Raw genomic sequence first — 21,387 nt, 5'->3', positions numbered from 1 at the left:
GGATTCAATTCCCACTGAATTAAAAACATAGATATATAAGAACTAGAAATGGCTTCCAAGCTTTAAGTTCAAACAGGGGGACACCAAGTGAAGTTCACAAGGGAAAAATGGTGAAATAAATATTTGGTAAATAGATATTTTGAATCATTTCTGTTTCTACTACCATGTAACTCAAGAGGACAACAGACTCAAAACAATTAAGTGAAAACACTTAAACATGTAGAAATAGCCAGGATCCAGTTAAGAAATAACAGAATTATAAATAAGAAGCCATATTCTTTCTCATAGGTTTCTTGCCTTGTTACTTTACCCTGCAGTAAATCTATTTGAAAAGCCTACTTTGGGGAGAAAATGAGAGAAAATTTCAAGTGAAGTACAAGAACAAGAAATGGCATTTGCAATATTTTATGAAAGTGTACAAGACTTAACAGACATACACATCACACCCTATGAAAAAAGTTATAAAACATAGACTGTTTTAAAATGAAGCAGCATTCAAATAGAAATTAATCTACAAGCTTTATAGACAGTAGATCTGTCCCACCAATCTAGTCAACCCCCTCAATTTAACAGTCATAAAACAAGCATATTCTTCAGCAGGCTTCTTGGAAAGAAAGCCTAAGAACTAGATTTCTTGTTCTTGTTAAAATGTGAATTAGATTTAAAGATGTCGTTTGGAATGTAGCAGCAATCAACTCTGGGAAGCAAAATGCATATATAAGAAATTAACAAAAATATATACACACAGATTTAATGCAGATATGGGTATGATTGCCTAAAAATCAACGACAGGCTCTAACTACTCTGAGTCAACATAAACCTTTAACATCCCCATTCTTAAAGCCAATAAGGTTTAAGATTTAGAACCAGGAGGTAAGCAGTTTGGAGGTGAGAGAGGGGAAATAACTTTTTTTCAATATTTTCTAACGAAGGCTGTCTCTCTGTCACAATGATAAAAACTTTTGTACGTTAGTCCAAACCGTGAGCTACCTGAGGTTGGCAGAAGGGTGTACTCGGGGACCAGGAGGTCATCCTAAATGAGAGTCAAACCGTCTCCATATATTAATGCTTTCTCTTGACTAGGAAATATTTCAGGGTAAAAAGCATGTACGGACCACGCTGCAATCTAGAAAGGGGCTGGTGGGCACAGGGAACGAGAACACAAAGTGGAGGCATTAAAGCATGTTTAGTTAAGAACACTTAGAAGTCTCTATAAAAATCCTCCTCCCCTCCATCTCTATCAGATCAGGCTATTCTCTCCACACTAAAGCTTAGGGGTCAGAGAGAGAAGTGGGGTTACAGTGGCTCCCCGACAGGTCCCCTCCCTAAGTTTTCCCTCTGTTGAGCCCAGTTTTCTGTTCTGAACCGACCTAAGAGCTGGTCCAGGGCTGGAAGCCCGGTTGATACCAGCAGCTGTCCATTCCGCACCGACGGTCGCGTGCCCGCAATGGACACCAGTCGAGGGCCGCCGCTGTCGGTCCCGCTAGCTCTCGGACCCCTCCTCTGGAAACTGGTGACGTTGCTCTTGCTGGCTGCCGATGCCATACAAGCACTACTCCCGGCGCCAGTGCCGCAGGTTGCCGCTGCCGCCATCTTGGAGCCTCCCGTGTTGACCCAATAGGAACTCTGGGAACTCGAACAGCCGGCCAGTCGGGGCCAGCCCCAAACTCCCGCCTCCTCACCCCTACCGCGGCTCTTGTAGCCAATGGAACTGAGACGTTCCTCCGAGTCAACCAATCGCATGGCGTATTGCTGAAACGTGAGCTTCACGGAGGGACGGCCGACTTCCGCAGGCCCCAGGTGAGAAAGGGCCACCTGAGTCCTGGGTGAGGGTCTTCCGGGTTTCTTTGGGGCCAGAGGTGGGTAGAATCATTTAATGTTCTTCTTGCTTTGAGTGCCTTCGTGCTCGTTGAGTTAAAGATAAGGCTGGTGAAGTGATAAGCCCTAAGGGCTTATCAAACAATTGCTAGCGGGAGCTGGCACCTTCCTTCGCTCCATAGATAGTAGAGAGAGATACTTCTTCCCTGCTCCTTCCTCTTCTGGTTTATGAGAGAAAATTCTCTCCGCCTTCCTAATGAAGTCCTTTTCTGAATTTTGTGTTATATGGAAAGGATTGGAAGTGTTACCTTAGTGAGTTGCTTGCTCAGCGTTGGGGCTTAGTTCGTTAGTGCCTAGTGGTAAGTGGGTTGGATTTAGACCTTACAGTGAAAACTCTTTAATCTTTGAGGCGATTTGGTTTTCCGCTGACAAAATATACCTCTCTGACAAGTCCCGGTGAGAAACTTTCCTTGATTTTAATTAGTGCTTCTGAAAGTCTTGGAACATCTTTTCCTAAGCTGTGTGAATGACAAGTGTTACTTTGACAACCTTGTTCACACATTTAATTGTCGTTTGCTGTTCAAGCAGCTGCAAATAACAAAACAATTTAGGTTTCTTTCCTCCAAAAACGGATAAGAAGAATTAGGTGTGTATGTACTTTTTTAAATTTGTGAACTCTGAATCGAGAGCTTTCTTACTAGGATATGAATTATGCGTGCGGAAAAAACGTGTAATTTCGAGCTGTGTTTTTGGATTCAAAAATTTTCTCAAAACTGAGCTGAGGGGGATGGGTGGTAAGTGATTTTTGAAGGCATTCATGATTGACAAATGTCTAAACTGAAAAGGACTCCCAAATCATTTCGGCCCTACTAGGTTATTGACTTCGACAGTAGTCTATGATACCTTTTAAATACATGCAAACCTCATTGAAATTCTTGCCATTGAATTGTTTTTTAAGTTTCAGTGACCTGTTGAAAGTTTTCGACTGATTCAGTTTGATGAATTTAAATTAGTATTGTTAAATAGTGACTGGACTTTTTCATTTTTGGAGGATTAAAAAAAAATTTTTTTTTAAAGAACCATGTTCAGAGAAAAAAACCTTACTATTTAACAATGTATCAACTGGGAAGCTTTGATCAAGGTTGCTTTCATGTTAAATCTTTAAATTACTCAATAAATAGCTGTTGAGTGATTACTGTCTTCGTAGACCTAATCTTTTCATTTTAGTCTTACACTAATAAAAATGATCTCATCTGAGGGAGATAAGATTAACGGATAGAAAACAACAATAGGACTTAATATGAATACTTTAAATTGTATGTGCTAATTTTGTCCTGTAGTAAATAAGCACTAGGGAGACCAAAACAAAAAGTGATAAGCTGTCCAATATCAAATAGAAACTTCTTGAATATTTTTAATGTCCTGAAAACTTTGAAATACTAAATATAATTATAACTTTTTAAACAGATAATGTTTTTATTATGTACAACATGATGTTTTAAAGTGTATATACATTGTGAAATGGTTAAATCTAGCTAATTAACAATGTATTATCTCACATAATTATCGTTTTTTGTGGTAAGAGCACATAACATCCACTCACTACAATTTTTAAGAATATATATTGTCATTAACTATAGTTATCTTGCTATAAATTCATGCTATACCGTTAGATTCTTGAAATTTATTCCTCCTATCTAACTGGAATTATACATCCTTTGACTAACATCTCTTTATGCCTACCTTCCACCTAACCACTCCAGCCTTTGGTAACCATCATTATACTCTCTACTTCTGTGAGATCAACTGTTTTAGATTTCACCTGTGAGTGAGATCATGCAATATTTGTCTTTTAGTTCCTGGCTTATTTCATTTAACATAATGGCATAATTTATTTTTATAGGCTTCTTTGCTAAATATTCTCATTTCCTACTGTATTTACTTAATCCTTTAGTTGTCTCAAGGTGATGGTAGTGATACTTTGTCTCATTACTGGAACTGAAGAATTATTTTCCAACTTTGACTATATTCAGGAAGCATGACCTGTATACACACCAAAGCATTCATGAAATGAGGACATATCTCTGGTATAACACTATTATAGAATAAATTAATGTCTTTTTTTTTTCACAAAGATAAAACATTTGCTCCCAAATAATTCTGAATTCTTGAATGTGCCAGCATATAGTGGAGTTGAATATAAAACATTGGAAAGAAGTATTAATAGAAGATGTAAAGGGTATATGTTTAAGTGTGCCATTAATTAATTAAACAGTTATTTATTGAGTACATACTAAATTCCAGGAAGTGTGCTAAGAGCTCAGATTACAGGAGAAAAAATACTTAGTCTCTGTACCCCTTGATTTCACAGTTTGGGGAGATGGATGGGTAAATAAGCTAATAAAGTACACTTGACCCTTGAACAGTGGAGGGATTAGTAATGCCAACCCTTGCAAGGTCAAAAATCCACATCTAACTTTTGATTGCCCCATTACTTAACTACTAAGAGCCTACTTTTGACCAGAGCCTTATTAATAACATAAACAGTTGATTAACACAGCGGTCTCCAACCATTTTGGTACCAGGGACTGGTTTCATGGAAGACAGTTTTCCATGGACATGGGAAGTGGGGTGGAGGCAGACGTAGAGCCTGTGGGGCCTGGTTCCTAACAGGCCAGGGACTGGTACCAGTTTGCCACCTGGGGGTTGGAGACTGCAGGATTAATGCATATGTTAAAATATAGTATTATATACTATATTCTTTTTTTGTTTTGTTTTTTTTGAAGACAAGGTCTTGCTGTGTCTGCCAGGCTGGAGTGCAGTGGTACAGTGATGCCGTCATAACTCACTGCAACCTCCAACCCCTGGGCTCAGCGATCCTGCTGCTTCAGTCTCCCAAGTAGTTGGCACAACAGTTGTGCGCCACCATGCCTGGCTAATTTTTCTATTTTTTGTAGAGATGGAGTCTCACTATGTTGCTAAGGCTGGTCTCGAACTCCTGGCCTCAAGCAATCCTCCTGCCTCAGCCTCTCAGCCTCCCAAAGTGTTAGGATTACAAGCATGAGTCACCATGCCTGATCTGTATAGTATATTCTTACAATAAAGCAAGCTAGAGGAAAGAAAATCTTTAGAAAGCCATAAGGAAAAGAATATACATTTACTATTTATTAAATGCAAGTGGGTCATCATAAAGGACTTCATCCTTATCTTCTTCACACTGAGTAAGCTGAGGAGAAGTAGGAAGAGGAGGGATTGGTCTTACTGTCTCAGGAGAGGCAGGAGAGACAGGTACATATCAATTTCTGTCTTTTTCATTTCTTTAAATATGTCTCTATATAGTACCAATCCTTCCAATGTTTGCTTTAGTTTCAGTGCCGTATCATATTAATCAAAGAGTCCACGTCCTAAAAGAAGTCGAAAGCAATCTTGAATAATTAAAACCCTTCTGCCAGATTGTCTAATGTCAATTTGCCTCTGGGCACTGCTCTTTCTACATCTTCTTCTTTATCATCTGGCACTGGTTTGGAAGCACTCATCTCTACCAGGTCATCTTCTGTTAATTCCTCTGGTGTTTGCTATTAGCTCTTGAATTTTTCCAACATCCATATCTTGAAACTCTTCTCCTCCACTTTTTTTTTTTTTTTTGCCATATCCACAATCTCTTTCATGACTTCCTTGATTGGTTCTGTCATAAATCCTGTGAAGATGCACAACATCTGGACAGTTTTCTCCAGCAGGAATTTATTGTTTCAGGCTTCATGGCTTTCACAGTTTTTTCTGTTACAGTGATGGATGACATCTTCAGTCATGTAATCCTTCCAGACTTTCATGATGTCCTCTCTCTTGGGGTTCTCTTCCAAAGCGTTGATAATCCTTTCCATAGAGTACCAAGAGGAATGAGTCTTAAAAGTTCTTATGTCCCCATGATCTAGAGGCTGAATTAGAGACATTATATTTGGGGGCAAGTAGACTACTTCAATGCCTTCAGTGTTGAATTCATGGGATTCTGGGTGGCCCCGGGCATTGTCCAGTATCAGAAGAACTTTAAAAGGCAGTTCCCTACTGGCAAGGGACTTCCTGACTTCATATTCAAAACATCAATGGAACCAATCCAGAAAAAGGGTTCTCGTTTTCTAGGACTTCTTGTACAACAGAAGACTGGCAGCTGGTGTTTATCTTTTCCCATCAAGGCTCAGGAGTTAGCAGCTTTATTGATAAGGGCAGTCCTGATCACAAACTTGATTGTATTTGCACAAAACAGTAGAGTCAGCTTATCCCATCCTTCCTTAATTCTGTTGCTCTCTTCCCTTCCTTACCGGTAAATGTCTTTTATGGCATTTTTTCCAGAATAGGATACTTTCATATACATTAAAAACTTGTTCAGCCGGGCATGGTGGCTCATGCTTATAATGCCAGCACTTTGGGAGGCCAAGGTGAGAGGATTGCTTGAGGCCAGGATTTCAAGACCAGCCTGGGCAACATAGCAAGACCTCATCTCTACAAAAAAGTAAAAAAATCAGCCAAGTGCAGGAGGCTGAGGCAGGAGGATGGCTTGAACCCAGGAGTTCAGGGCTGCAGTGGGCTATGATCGCACCACTGCATTCCAGTTTGGGTGACGAAGTGCGACCCTGTCTCAGAAAAAGAAAATAAGTAAAAATTAAAAAAACCTGTTCAGGCAGCTATCTTTCCTCCTCAACAATTTTCTAAATGGCATCTGGGAACTTATCTGCTGTCTCTTGGTCAGCAGAAGCAAATACTCCTGTTATCTTGACATTTTTAAAGCTAAGCCTTTTTGTAAAATTATCAAACCATCCTTTGCTGGCATTAAATTCTCTGGCTTTAGATCTTTCACGTTCCTTCTGCTTTAAGTTGTCATACAGTGACTTCATTTTTTTCCCAAATCATATTAGTGTCTGTAGGTATGTCTTTCTTATAGTAATCCTGTACCTGTATAAAAGCTGCATTTTCAATATAGGATAAAAAGGTACTTTGCAAAAAGTGCAAGGTTTTCAGCTTGCTAATGTAGCCGCAGCAATGGCTTCATGGATTTCCTTTTCTTTTTTTATAATTGTCCTTACCCTCCATTCATTTATCTTAAAATGGTGGGTAACCACAGCTGCAGACCTCAATCTATGTTATACGTCAAGCAATTCAACTTTTTTCTTGTAATGTCATAACTTTTCTCTGCTTTTGGGGAGCACTTCCAGCATCATCACTGGCATTTCATGGTGTTATTCTAGGCTTACAGTGTTACACTAAGCACAACCAAAAATGTGTGAGAACCTTGAGAGATCATTTTTTACTATTATATGCTATTTACTGGAGAGATGAACTGCTCACACTGAGGTGATTAGCATCTCGTGGTGTTTTAAGCAGATACTTGCAATGCTTGAGCTCACTGTAATAGCAACAGGGGTGGCTATGAAATTATTACAGTAGTACAGTATGTACACAGTTAATTTTATGCAGTTATGATTTCATACTTTACGTGTGTTTACATTTCTCTCCATTGTAAATGGCGCCATTTCAAATGGCAACACGTACTTGGCACCTTTACAATCTGTTAAGGTTTATGTGAGTAAGTTTTCGTAAATTTTAACTTTATGATAGATTTGTGTAGATTTTATGTTAGTATTTAAATGGTAGACTAGTATCCACACGTATTTTTTGCATTCATGACATACCTTGTTCTTATTGTTTTTATATTTCTAGGCTATACTGTTCATCTGTTAGTTTTTTCAAATTGTTGCACATTTCCAAAATTTTCCAATATATTTATTGAAGAAAATTTGTGTTTAAGTGGACCCATGCAGTTGAAACTCATGCTGTTCAAAGGCCAACTGTCTCCTGTAAGTGCTATGGAGAACAAATGTGGGTTATCTAACTTAGGCTGAGAGAGAGGAGCCTTGGAAAGTTTCCCCTGAGGAGGAAGCGTAGTCTGAGTTTTGAAGAATGTGTAGGAGATAAAGGCATTAAATAGAATGGAAGCCATTGCAAAGAATGGATGACTGCTCCTTCAATAGATCTGTTCCCATATTTCTGTATAAATAGTTCTCATGATTTATACAGAGTGCTAAGAGAAGAGGAGACAGAAGTTAAGCAAAGGTCTGATTGATTTTTGGAAGGTTGTGGATTTTTTTTCCTTAAGGATAATGGGAAGTGGGAATCATTGAAAAACTTTGAGTAAAAGAAGGACATGATGATCATATTTGATTTTTATGGAATTGCTAAAAGTGTGCTAAAAGAAAATGGATTGGCTACAAATGTGATTGGTATAAAAAGAATAGGATGAATTAAGAGATTACTATAAGGAGCAGAATTAGCATGACCAAGGAAGTTTGAGGGGAGGAATCATAGGCGACTAATAAGTTTCTACCTGGAGCAGCTTTGTGGATGATGGAGGATAGAAAATAAAGGAGGAACAGCATAATATTGTAGTTGTGATATTGGTTGTTTTGTGGGATGGGAGATCATAATTTGAGGTTTTTATCTCTTTTGAATGTGTTTAATTTGAGGTACCCATGGAATATCCAAGTGGAGATATCCAATATATATAGTAGGCTATGAGTGAGAGAGATCTCTAGATAAAAGATACAGACTTGAAATTATTAAGCACATGGTGGTGGTTTATTCCAAGGCAATGGATAAACTCACTAAGAAAATACATACTTTCAAATGAGGGGGAAAACAAAAAGAACTGCAGATAAGGTTTGGGGAACATCAACATTTAAAAGGTGGGCAGAGGCTGGATGTGGCTGCTCATGCCTGTAATCCCAGCGCTTTGGAAGGCTGGGGCTGGAGGATCACTTGAGGCTGGGAGTTCCAGATCAGCCTGGACAACATAAGGAGACCCTGTCTCTACAAAAAGTTTTTAAAAATTAGCCAGGTGTGGTGGCATGTGCCTGTAGTACTAGCTACTCAAAAGGCTAAGGCAGAAGGGCAAATTTTTGAAGTAGTAAACTTAGAAGTCAAATAATTATATTTAGAAGTCAATGGCAATTGAAGTTTAATATTCCGTAAAAGCAGACCATTTTACAAGTTCAGAAATCTTTGTCGTGAAGGGGAGCAGAGGGAGATGACAAAGGTTTAAGGGAGGCGTTTTGTTATTGTGTGTATGTGAAAGAGGAGGCTGGAGGAGAATATAAAGGTACTGGAAAGAGATTCTAGATAATTTATAAAGAAAAGGACTTGAATGGGGTGGAAGGAATGAAATCCAGAGCACAGGAGCGAGATCAGTATTTGAAAGGAGGGATAGTTCAATGGCTAAAAGGTGTAGAAGAAAATAAAGGTTTTTTTCTTCCTTTCTGCCATTAAATCTTAGAATCTCTTAAGACCATTTTCTCTTTTCATTCCATATTTTCATTCACCTCCCACAACTTTAATTAACATTTATATACATTACCTGTCTCTTGAAAGTATTCCATTAACATTTACATACTTTTACCTGTCTCCTGAATGTCTTAGTGAGGCCTCAAACTCATAATAGTTTTGCAAAATCTTGGTAAATAAAAATTACTCGTCTTCCCTTTTCCTGTAGCTTATCAGTAAGAAAATTTTGAAACTTTTGAGAGCAATGACATAGAGACAGACAGTGTTAGAGTAAAGGCAATAGGTCTACACAGTAAAGATTTTTGCTTTTTAGGACACATGCCAAAATACTGTTAAGATATATTTAGGAGGCTTTCCCATCCTGATACACTTTGCTCTGGAAGCTCTTCTGCACTGAGCACATTATGAGTTTTGATATGCCTCAAAACATTCAGAATAAAATGTATAAAAGTGGTTTATGCAAAATGTTTTTTAAAATTTTATTTTTTTATTTTTTAGAGACAGAGTCTCTGTCACCCAGGCTGGAGTACAGCGGTACAGTCATAGCTCACTGTAACCTCAAACTCATGGGCTCAAACAGTCCTCTCATCTCAGCCTTCTGGGTAGCTAGGAATACAGGTGTGTGCCACCATGCTCAGCTAATTCATTATTTTTATTATTATTGTTATTTTTTTTGTAGAGAAGTTGTCTAGCTATGTTGCCCAGGCTGGTCTTGAACTCCTGGCCTCAAGCCATCTTCCCACCTGGACCTCCCAAAATGCTGGGATTATAGATATGAGCCAGCACGTCATGCCCCCCAATCTTTTAAACATATATGATAGCTTCTTTTGTAGCCATTATGTGTACATGTATGCTCACATATATGTGAAGTGTGCATGTGCACACACTTATATATAGTCATATATTTAAGAGATTATTCAAAAGTATGAAGGGAAAATAATATATTGAAAATTCACAACTAGGAGGCAAGCTAATCCATGACAAATGTTTGTATAGAATTTATATTAATTCCATTTCTAATTATCTACTGGAGTTTCTTTTATTAGCTTATTACACTACTTCTTTTAAACTGTATCATTCTTGAGGATTTATAGTCTAAATTTCCTCAAAATTTGAAGGAATTGGAGAAAAATTGTGATGGCTACCAATAACCTAAAGTTTTGTGGGAATCAAAATACCAGAAGTTTAAAAGTTTTTAGATACTACAAATAGAATGGTGTTTCCAAAAGTGTGTTATATAGTTACCACAAGTGTTACCTGTAACAAAAAGGAGTCTGTACAAAAAAAAGAAAGAAGAAATAAAAGAAAATCAAAATCATTTAAAAACAAAAAATAAAAAGGAAAACAAGTAATGCCTCACCTTGAACCTCCTTTGATATTTTGTGTCTCAGGAAATGATAGGCCTAATTGTAGAATTAGTTGCCTATGTCAAGGAACCTCACTACACTCAGTTCCTCTCTCATGCTTTATTCCCTCATATCCAGTTCATTGCAAAACCTATGGAGTTTACTTCTTAATAGCTCTCTAATCCATTCTAGGCTGTTTGACTCTCATCTTTGGTTCTCCTGCAGTCCATTCTTCACGTTCAAGAGCCGTCCTTATCTTTTTAAAATAGAAGTCTGATCATACAATATAAAACTAAGACTTTTTAAAAAATTTTTTGTAGAAATGGGTGTCTTGCCATGTTTCCCAGGCTAGTTTTCAAACTCTTGGCCTCAAGAAATCCTCCCTCCTCAGCCTCCCGAACTGCTGGGATTACAGAACTTAGCCCCACACCTGGCCAAAGCCAAAACTTTTCAGGGACCTGCATGTAGTTTCCTCTACTTGCCTCTCTAGCCACAGCACTCTATAAATTTCTCTAGCACTATAGCATTTACTGAGTCTCTTGTACTTAACATTTTCCCTTCCTCCAAAAGACACTAGTGAAATTCTCTTATCCTTAGATTTCACTTCAACCTGTACGTCTTCAGTAAAGCCATCTCACCGTGCCATCAAAGTGAAATCAACTGTTACGTAATTTAAATCTGAGAGCTCCATAAGCAACATGTGTATCGCCCTTGCAGCCACATAGTAGGACCCTTTCCACAGAGATTCCAACAAGTTTGTATTTCTAGAAGTCTTCAGTTACAACTGAAGGCAGGCAACATGTATATCAGACTTGTGGCCACATAGTGGGACTCTTTCACAAGGATTCCAACAAATTAGTATTTTTAGAAGTCTTAAGTTAAAATTCAACTGCTGGCAACCACTTTAAGGTACACCAGAAAACATATAATGGACGTGGTAAGCAACAAGCACCCTATGACACAAATAGGCACCCCTTCAGTTGGTTTTTCAGTGGCTTCTGTAACCTTAGAGTCCATGTTACTGTTGTGTATGTGTAGGTAAAGTATATAACAGAGATATTGTGAAGGCTTATTACTGGGCCTGCTGGTATTCTGGCAATATGATTGAAAAATAAATGCCAAGGTCATGCCTGCTTAGAGAGAATTCCTAGACCTCCTGTGATCCATTTTTGCCTCCTTCCTGTCACTATACTCACAAAGGGAAACTGCTGTCCTGACTTCCAGCATCCCAGATTTGTTTCACTTGTTTCTCTCCTTTATATAAATGAAGCCTTACTGTATGTACTCTTGTGTTTGACTTCTTTTGCTTAGCATTATGTTTGTGAAATGGTCCTTCTTAATGTGTATATATGTGGATGATCTATTCTTATTGCTGTATAGTATTATATAAATGTATTATAATTCATTATCCATTCTACTGTTGAAAGGGATTTGGACAGTTTCCCATTTGTGGCAAAACATTTTCTCAACATGATTGTACCAATGTATGCTCTTACCAGGAATGTTTGAGAATTTCAGTTACTTCTCAGCCTTATCAACACCTAATATTTTTTCGCTTTTCATTTTAGCCATTCTGGGAGGGTTGTGGTATGGCATTGTCATTTGAATTTGGACTGGTGAAATTGACCACCTGTTTATATGTTTATCGGCCATTTGGATAACCTCTTTTGTGAAGGATCTACCCATGTCTTTGCTAATGTTTAAAATTTGGATTGTCTCTCCCCCATGGATTTGTAGTTCTTTTTATGTTTTGGGTAAGAGTCCATTTTCAAATAAATGCATTGAAAATTTTTTCTATCAGTCTGTGGCTTGCCTTTTATTTTTGTCAAAGTATATTCCAACATATCAATTTTCTCTTTATGGCTAGTGCTTTATGGCTGTGTTTGCCTACTATAAGATTCTGAAGATGATCTCCATGTTTTCTTCTATAAGCCCTGCTGTTTACTTTTAAATATTTGCATCTGTACTCTGTTGGAATTGTTTTTTTGTGTGTTTAGTGTGAGGCAAGGGTAAGGTGCATTGGTTTTTCCTATACAGGTATCCTGTTCACCTAGCACCATTTATTGAAAAGACAGTTCTTTCCCTGCTGTATTACATCACACTTTTTCAATTTAAAAAGTCACACATAAATTAGTTTTCTTTCTGGACCCTCTATTCTATTGGTTAGTGTGTGATTCTTCAGGATCTCCACAGGGATGACTTTTTCCAGAATTTTAGCCATCTGTACTGTGCTGTCCTCAAGTTAAATCAGTAAAAATAGAAAATTCACCCTGTGGCAATCCCTTTTTACAAGTTTGACTCCCCCCAAAAGTCTTTCTGTTTCTAATAAATCTGTAGAGCCTTTACATAATTGGTTTTTGTGTTTTGTCTAGGGATTGTCGTTATCTATGGTAGGGTTAGTCTGTTACGAACTTTGCCATTCTGGAAGCAGCTGTTACTATCTTTTTAGTGATTATAGTGATTTCTCCTTTTATTTTATTGCTTATATTAATAATGAATGATTCTTTTTTTCATTGTTTTGCTAGGGATTTTTGTTTTCCATTAGTCTTTTTTAAAAAAAATACCCAAATTTTGGCTTTGTTTATTTTTCTTGGTTTTATGTTTACTTTGTATTTCATCAATTATTGCTCTTATCTGTATTATTTCTCCTATACTCCTCAGTTTTGATTTGCTGAGGTTTTGATTTTTCTCTCTTCTTGTAATAAAAGCTTAATTCATTGATTTTTCTGCCTTTCTTTTCTAATAGACTGTGTGTAGTTAAGGGTGTAATTTTCTCTAAGCACTACTCTAGCTTCTTTCTACAACTTGACATTTTATGTTTTCATTATTATTTATTTCAAAATATTTTCTACTTTTTGTTTTGATTTTCTCTTTGGTCCATTGATTATTTAGGACACTTTTGAGAGTGCTGAAATACTGACTTATATTGGATGCTGGGAAAGCAAGGGTAAGCTGGGATTGCCCAAGGCAAAGGAGTACTTACATTCATCCTAATTTTAGTGGATTTTTAAGTATAAACAGAAAACTGGGGAGTTTAAATTAAAATTCAGAAAATCATTGAATACTCATATTTTGTAATGCCCAGTGTAAATAGGGTAAATGTGTCAAACAGTAAACATGTTTTGGTTCAAGAAGATTTGTCCAGTAAATATATCTATAAAAAAAGGCATTTACATATCAGTAAACACTAAAACAGTAAAGATTTTTAATGGTAAAACAAAAAAAATTCCAGAGCTAGCATTTGTGAATATCTCAGGCTGGGACTGTTTTCATATTTGCATGTAGCCCAAATGAGGAATTAAATAACGGTTGACTGGCTCTCCTTTCACGTGTCAACTAGAGTCTCATAGGCATAAAGCTACTGTGATAATCTAAGCACGTGTGATGTTCTAATTATCGTGGACATTTCTGCTGAGATGGGATCAATTTCCCTTCAGTTTGAATAATTATGAGAGCCTAGGAATAGGCCAAATATTTTAAACTATTCCATATGAAGCTTCTTACACCACAACTACTGATTGAGCATGAAGGGCCCCACAGGCTTGTGAAGCTTCCCTCTGAAGAAATATGAAATTATAGGACCAATTGGTAGTGTTAGTAATTTATTGTTTTGACTTCTAAGAGTCTGGATATGAAGTATGTTTATGATCAGTCTCTTGCAGGATAAGATGAAAGTTAGAAATCCTAGCAAACATTTTTGTCATTAATTCAGAACCAAATTGGAGCCATCTAGTACACAATTTAAAAAGATTTATTCATAGCTCTTGTTCTATATAATTATTCTACCTCTTTTTGAATTCTGTTTTCTTAGGAAACACTTTATTATTATTTTCAAATTTGATAGCATTAATTACATTCTCTTCCTTGAATTCTTTTGTTTTATAATCTCTTCCATATCTGTGATCATATTTAGTTTCTCATTTATAATACTGTATCTTTGAATTTTCTTTCAGTTTATGTTTTCTCTGTGATTAACATTGAAGGATTTTTTTAAAAAAATCTATTGTAGTGATATTTTCACAGAATGAGGTCCTAGATTTATGCATTTATTATTTTCATTTCTAAAGTAATTAATTTCTGTCTTTTTCTGAATTTATTCCTTCTTCCTGCTTCTCTGAGTGTCTTAGTCTGTTCTGTACTGCTGTAACAGAATACCTGAGACTGGGTGATTTATAATGAATAGGAACTTACTACCTCATGGTTTGGAGGCTGGGATGCCCAAGATTCAGGGGCTGGTGTCTGGTGAGGACATCCTTGCTGTGTCATTCCATGGCAGAAGGGCAAAGAGAAGGCCAGAGAAAGCAGTATCGCAAATTGGCAGCCTCAAGCCCTTTTTTAATTGGTGTTAATACATTCATGAGGGTGGAGCCTTCATGATCTAAAAACCTTCCATTAGGCCCTACCTCCCAACACTGGTACTGGGGTTAGTTTCCAACATATGCATTTTGGGAGACACATTGAAATCATAGCACTTAGGTATGCTTTTTTACTATAGCACTTTTTAAAGCAGTAATTAAAATATGGTTCCAGTAATCTGTTATGGTAATTTCCAGATGAGCCCTGTCCAGCAGAACTTCCTGTGCTGATGGAAATGTTCTGCATCTACACTGTCCAGTACAATAGCCATTAAACACATATGACTATTGAGCACTTGAAATGTGACTGATATGACTGAGGAACTGAATTTTTAATCTCATTTAATTTTAACTATTTAAATTTAAACAGCTGTTTAAATTTTGCTAGTTGCTACTATATTAAATCACACAGCTCTAGATCAAGGTTTTGCGAACTTTTTCTGTAAAAGATGAAATTGTAAATATTTTAGGCTTTGTGATCCATATGGTCTCTGTTGCTACTACTTAACTCTGCTGTTGTAGCACAGAAACAACCACTGATAACGAATGTGTAAATGAATGAATATGACTTTGTACCAGTAAAACCTTATTTACTAACACAGCATCTGCTGGATTTGGCTCATGGACCCTAACTTGATAACTTCTGCTCCAGATCAAAAATGTACCTAGGAGTCTGTTTTTTTTATTTCACTGGCTCTGTATTACCTAGGTCTTTTCAGGATCCTCCCTTTGGGGGTTGGGGATGTGTGTGTGTGTGTGTGTGTGTATTTGGGGGGGAAGATTTTTGGAGGGGACAGAAGAGTCTCTTCTTACCATTTTAGGGAGATTATTACCCCTTTGGGTTGCTTCTTTGTATTTCTTCAACTTTTCTTCCAGCTTTTCTATTTTTTTTTTGTGCATGGGTGAAGGTAGTGGCAGACAGTTTAAATTTTTTTAAACTCTGTTCTTTCAATTCTACTTTTAACATTTTTTTAATAATTTCTGTGAACCTTGTAGACAAGTATAATTCTACTCTTTCATATGCCTCTTGTTTTATAGATATAGTATCTTTCCAATATCTCTGAAGATATTGGAATAGACTCTCTTTCCTTTTTTTTTTTCCTTCCTTAATTAACTCTGATTTCTCCAGGGTTAATTGTTCTGCTTGGTTGTTTTCATCATAGGCTGTCTCTTTCATGCTTGTCGTTTCCTTAAATGTTGGTGATCCTTGGTTGTCCATTCATGTTGGTAAGTGAAGGACCAGTTGAATAATATAGGTAATGGGAATGGGTTTTCTCTTCCTTTGTTTCGCCAACACATCTTTACCCTAAATGGAAAGAAGACTGGATGGAGTTTCTTATAGGTTGGTAGGACTGCTTTATTGGTATACTTTGCTTCAAAGTGTATAAGCAAGGTGCAAGCAGACAGGCCCAGACCTTCTTCTCTAATAGCCAAATAAGGAGGACTGTATCCTAGCTTTCCAACCTTCATACTTTGGAGACCAAATTCCTCTCAGGCAGATTATACTTTCTTTTTATTTTTAAAGAAGTTAACCTCTGTAACTGTTGATCCAGCCCAGAACCCCTTTGGAGCCACAGGAAGAAAAATCTTATCTTCCTGAAATATTCTCATGTGTTTTTACTTGGCTAGGGCTAGTCATACATTTTCTGGGACCAGATGGTAAATATTTTAGGTTTTGCAGGCAATACAATCTCTTTTGCAATTACTCAACTCTGCCATGGGAAAGCAGTCATAGATGATGTTAATAAATAAGCATGGCTGTGTCTTAATAACTTTTTAATTATGGACACCGAAAGTTGAATTTTTTTCCTTTCAGTCATTTAAAAGTATAAAAACCAGTCTTACCATGTAGACCATTACAAAAGCAGGTGGTGGGCCAAAAGATGTGCCCTGTGAACCATAGTTTGTCAACCCATGTGGTGGATTGTTCTCTCTGCTCTTTTCTACCTATCACTATGGTTTCATATACCCTATCTTCCAGAAATTCTTCAAAATCTCTAGTGTGTTCATGGCTTTCACTCCTTTTCTTAGTGTTTCTATTTATTTTAAAAGATATTTAAATGATAAACAGAAATTTATTGTGATTGTTTATTAAATAAAGTGTTTCAGTGAAATTTTTGAAGGGAGTAGTGATAAAATTTGCCTGTCATTTTGAACCAGAATCCCCTTTAGGCATGATATTTGAAAAAAAAAAGTAAAAAAATAAGTATTAGAACTGAAATGTAAAGTATCTTCAGTATCTCTACTCCTCTATCTATGGGATGTGTTAGTAATTAATTATAATAATAAGTAATGTTTTTGCTGAATACTTACTGTGGTCCATGTAATGTTTATAATGCTTTGCATATATTATTTAATCCTCATTCATTTTATAGATGACTGAATTCAGAAATTAACTGAGTCACATAAAGGATAAGCAGCTTGCTCTATCTAGGTCACATAACTTGTAAGCAGTAGAGCTAGGGTTCTCAACAGAGCTAGCCTGTCTGACTTCACAATCCGCACTCTTATCCACTATTTCCACTTGAGCCCAAACTCAGTCCTAGTTTCCTCCTCAAGATAGCCATTTATGTAGCCAGTTTATGACGATTATTAATAGTACAAAACGTGAGGTATATTTGCCTTGCTAAAATGGGTTTATATTGAGAGTGATTAGAATGGTGAGGAAAAAGTGATGTGAAAACAAGTGGGGTAGTAAATGGTACATATGTAACTCAGAGGTGAATGATTCTGAATTTCTTAAGACCTGTCCTAATTTTGTGGGAAAAAACAATTAGACCTCTTTGTTTCTCTAGAGCATAGAAATTTCAATTTCAACTCAGAGGAAAGAAAAACTTTATAATAAGGTTATCCAGTGCTGAAACAGGAACTTTAAAGGCCATTTGGTATTTGGGGTTTTTTTTTTTTTTTTTTTTAAGATAGAGTCTCACCCTGTTGCCCTGCGTGGACTGCAGTGGCATCATCATAGCTCACTGTGACCTCAAACTCCTGGGCTGAAGTGATTCTCCTGCCTCAGCATCCCAAGTAGCTGGGACTACAGGTACGCACCACCACGCCTGGCTAACTTTTCTATTTTTTTTTTTTTTTTTTTGTAGAAACAGTCTTGCTCTTGTTCAGGCTGGTCTCGAATTTCTGACCTTAAGCCATCCTCCCACCTGGGCCTCTTAGAGTGCTAATGCTAGGATTCCAGGTGTGAGCCACCTCGCCTGGCCCCATTTAATATTATAATGTTTCTATTCATCAGAATGAAAGATTTGAGAATAATTTTATGATCCATTTGATATTCTAGGGTTGAATTTTTTTAAAAAAATCAAATCATGTTTCCTTTTTCTATGAACATTTCCTAAATCAACTCATGAAAATTGATGAATTACTATTAATATCATATATGATCATCATTTTCCCTCACTGAGCATTGGAATATGTTCACTTTATTGCTTATCAGTAGTCCAGTCTTGATTCTCTAATTAAAGTGTTTGTGTCAGTGCTCTAAGCCCTTTAAAAAAAGTTTTTGTGTTAACATAAAATTCACCATTTTAATCATTTTTAAGTGTATAGTTCAGTGGCATTAAGTATATTTAGAATGTGTAATCAGTGTCAGTATTTCAAAAACTTTTTCAAAGCTTTCAAAACTCAGATACTATTATGCCAGTGAGACTCAGATACTTGTATGCCAATGTTTGTGACTCAAGGAGTAATTTCGACTTTCAAGTCATTTTATTTAAGAAATACATTTTGTAAGACTGTAGCTACCATATGTAGTGATTCCTCTGATGGACCTGGGAAAAGTAAATTGTAAATCTTCTGGAAAGGATTCACCATTCTAGATGCCATTAAGAACATCCATGATTCATAGGAGGAGGTCAAAATATCGACATTAATAGGAGTTCGGAAGAAGTTGATTTCAACCCTGATGTATGATTTTGAGGGATTCAAGACTTCAGTGGAGGAAGTAATTGCAGATGTGGTAGAAGCAGCAAGAAAACTAGAAGTGGAGTCTGAAGATGTGATTGAATTGCTGCAATCTCATGATGACAATTTTACAGATGAGGAGTTGCTTCTTATGGTTAGCAAAGAATGTTTCTTGAAATGGATCCTACTCCTGGTGAAGATGATATGAACATTGTTGAAATGGCAGCAAAGGATTTAGGATATTTCATAGACTTACTTGATGAGGCATAGACAGAGTTTGAAAAGATTGACTCCAATTTGAAAGAAGTTCTGTGAGTAAAATGCTATTAAACAGCGTCACATGCTATGGAGAAATCTTTTGTGAAAGGAAGAGTCAATTGATGCAGCAGACTTCACTGTTGTCTTCTCTTGAAAAATTGCCACAGCCACCCCAGTCTTTGGCAACCACCACCCTGATCAGTCATTCATTAGCTATTAATATCAGCATCGAGGCAAGACCCTTCACCAGCAAAGAGGTTATGACCCCCTGAAGGCTCAGGTGATAGGTAGCATATTTTTAGCAATAAAATATTTTGAAATCTAGATATGTACATTGTTTTTTTAGGCATAATGCTATTGCACACTTAGTAGACTACAATGTAGTATAAACATAACTTTTATAGGCACTGGGAATCCAAAAACTTCATGTTATTCTCTTTATTGAGATTGTCTCTTTTTTATAGTGGTCTAGATCTGAAGCCACAATAACTCTGAGGTATGCCTGTTTTTCTGCAAAAAAAAAAAAAAAACCCTTTGTGATTTTGATACAAATTGCATTAAATCTGTTGATGACTTTGGATAGTATTGTTACTTTGAGAATATTGTCTTCTAATTTATGTGTAGGATGTTCTTCCATATTTTTCTTTTAAAATTTCTTTCAGCAATGTTTTGTAGTTTTCAACGTATTACTAGTCTTTCATCTTCTTGGTTAAGTATATTCCTATATATTTTATACTTCTCAATGCTATTATAAATGGCATTGTTTTTTAAAAAATTTTTTGGGGGATTTTTCATTGGTGTGTAAAAACAAAACTGGTTTTTGTGTGTCTGTGTTATATTATGGAAATTTGGTGAATTTGTTTATTCTAACAGTTTTGTGGAATCTTTTGGATTTTCTGCATATAAGATCGTGCCAGCTGCAGACAGAGATAATGTTTCTTTGTCCTTTCCAACTTGGATGCCTTTATTTCTTTTTCTTGCCTAATTGCTGTGGATAGAATGTTCAGTACTTTGTTGAATAGAAGTGGCAAAAGTGGCAAAATTTCCAGATTTGGGGGTCAAAGCTTTCAGTTTTTTACCCTTGAGTATAATGTCAGTTTGTATATTGCTTATTATGTTGAGGAAGTTTCATTCTATTCCTAGTTTGCTGAGTGTTTTCATTGTGAAAGGGTCTGCATCTATTGAGATGGTCATGTATTTTTTTTTCCTTCATTCTGTTAATGTGGTGTATTATATTGGTTGACTTGGTTATGTTGCAATGTTCTTATATTTTATGGTATATAACCCTTTTAATATACTGCTGAATTTGGTTGGCTAACATTTTTCTGAGGACTTTTGCATCAATATTCATGAGGAATATTGGCCCGTAGTTTTCTTTTTTTGCAGTGTCCTTTTTAGCTTTGGTATCAGGGTAATGCAGGCCTTACAGATTGAGTGAGGACATATTCCCTGTCCGTTAATTTTATGGAAGAATTTGAGACAGCTTCTTCTTAATTATTTTTTGCCTATTTGGTAGTATTTACCAGTGAAATCAACTGGTGTAGGAGTTTACTTTGTTGGGAGCTGTTCATTCTTTTTTAATGAACACAGTACGGTATGTGCAAACAATTGCATGTTATTTCTCTATGATATATGTTATAGCTGCAGTTTCATTTAATTCTAATGCTAAACAAGATTAGGTCTATTAGTTTTCTAGGGCTACTGTAATAAATCATTACAAACTTGCTGACTTAAAACAGTAGAGACATATTATTTCACAATTGTGGAAATCAGAATTCCCAAATCAAGGTATTGGCAGAGCTTGTTCTTTCTGGAGGCTGTGAAGGAGAAACTGTCCCATCCCTCTCCCCTAGCTCCTGGTGGTTGTTGGTAATCCTTAGTGTTCCTTGGGTGATAGATGCATGACTGTGGTCTCTAGGTGTTCCATACTCATATTGCCTTCATCTCTGTGTGTCCTTTTCTGTCTTACAAGTACATTCTCATTAGATTTAGGGCCCACCTAATCCTATATGATCTCATCTTGACCCTTATTTTAATTACATCTTCAAAGACCTGAAGTAGGTGCATATGAATTTTGGGGGTACACTATTTAGCCCACTACAGTTCACCATTTAGGCCCCTAAAATTCACATCCATCTCACACACAAAATACATTCACCTCATTTCAATGTCCCCCAAATCATAACCCATTCTAGCATCAAATTTAAATCCAAAATCTCATCTAAATGTCATAAACTAAAAATGTGCCAAATCTCTTCATCTAAGTCATCTAAATAGGTACAGTTGAGATTCTGAATATGGTTCATTTTGGGGCAAAATTCTACTTCAGCTGTGGACCTGTGCAACCAGAAAGCAAATTATCTGTTTCT

At 36.6% G+C, this 21,387-nt stretch overlaps 2 protein-coding genes across 12 annotated transcripts in view; one reads left to right on the top strand and one right to left on the bottom strand.

Moving 5' to 3' along the window:
- The window catches only part of ELP4 (elongator acetyltransferase complex subunit 4), a 209,775-nt gene extending 208,133 nt beyond the window's left edge, over window positions 1-1,642 (bottom strand). For both annotated transcript variants that reach the window (XM_045557731.1, XM_045557732.1), the window contains exon 1: window positions 1,371-1,642. In XM_045557731.1, the coding sequence (XP_045413687.1) occupies window positions 1,371-1,593 (223 nt within the window). In that variant the 5' untranslated portion in view covers window positions 1,594-1,642. The remainder of the gene's footprint in view (window positions 1-1,370) is intronic.
- Window positions 1,643-1,744: 102 nt separating this feature from the next.
- IMMP1L (inner mitochondrial membrane peptidase subunit 1) overlaps window positions 1,745-21,387 on the top strand; it is a 66,996-nt gene continuing 47,353 nt past the window's right edge. For 6 of the 10 annotated variants that reach the window (XM_045557720.1, XM_045557727.1, XM_045557723.1 and 3 more), the window contains exon 1: window positions 1,750-1,859. The gene's annotated coding sequence lies outside the window, so the exon portion shown is untranslated. Of the gene's footprint in view, window positions 1,860-17,865; window positions 17,889-21,387 lie in introns of those variants that run through there. The other 4 variants (XM_045557724.1, XM_045557729.1, XM_045557728.1 and 1 more) reach the window with 4 other exon arrangements.

Source organism: Lemur catta, chromosome 7 (assembly GCF_020740605.2).
Source record: "Lemur catta isolate mLemCat1 chromosome 7, mLemCat1.pri, whole genome shotgun sequence".
In the NCBI taxonomy this organism is placed as follows: Eukaryota; Metazoa; Chordata; class Mammalia; order Primates; family Lemuridae; genus Lemur; species Lemur catta.
This window is presented reverse-complemented; position numbering and strand designations above follow the sequence as displayed.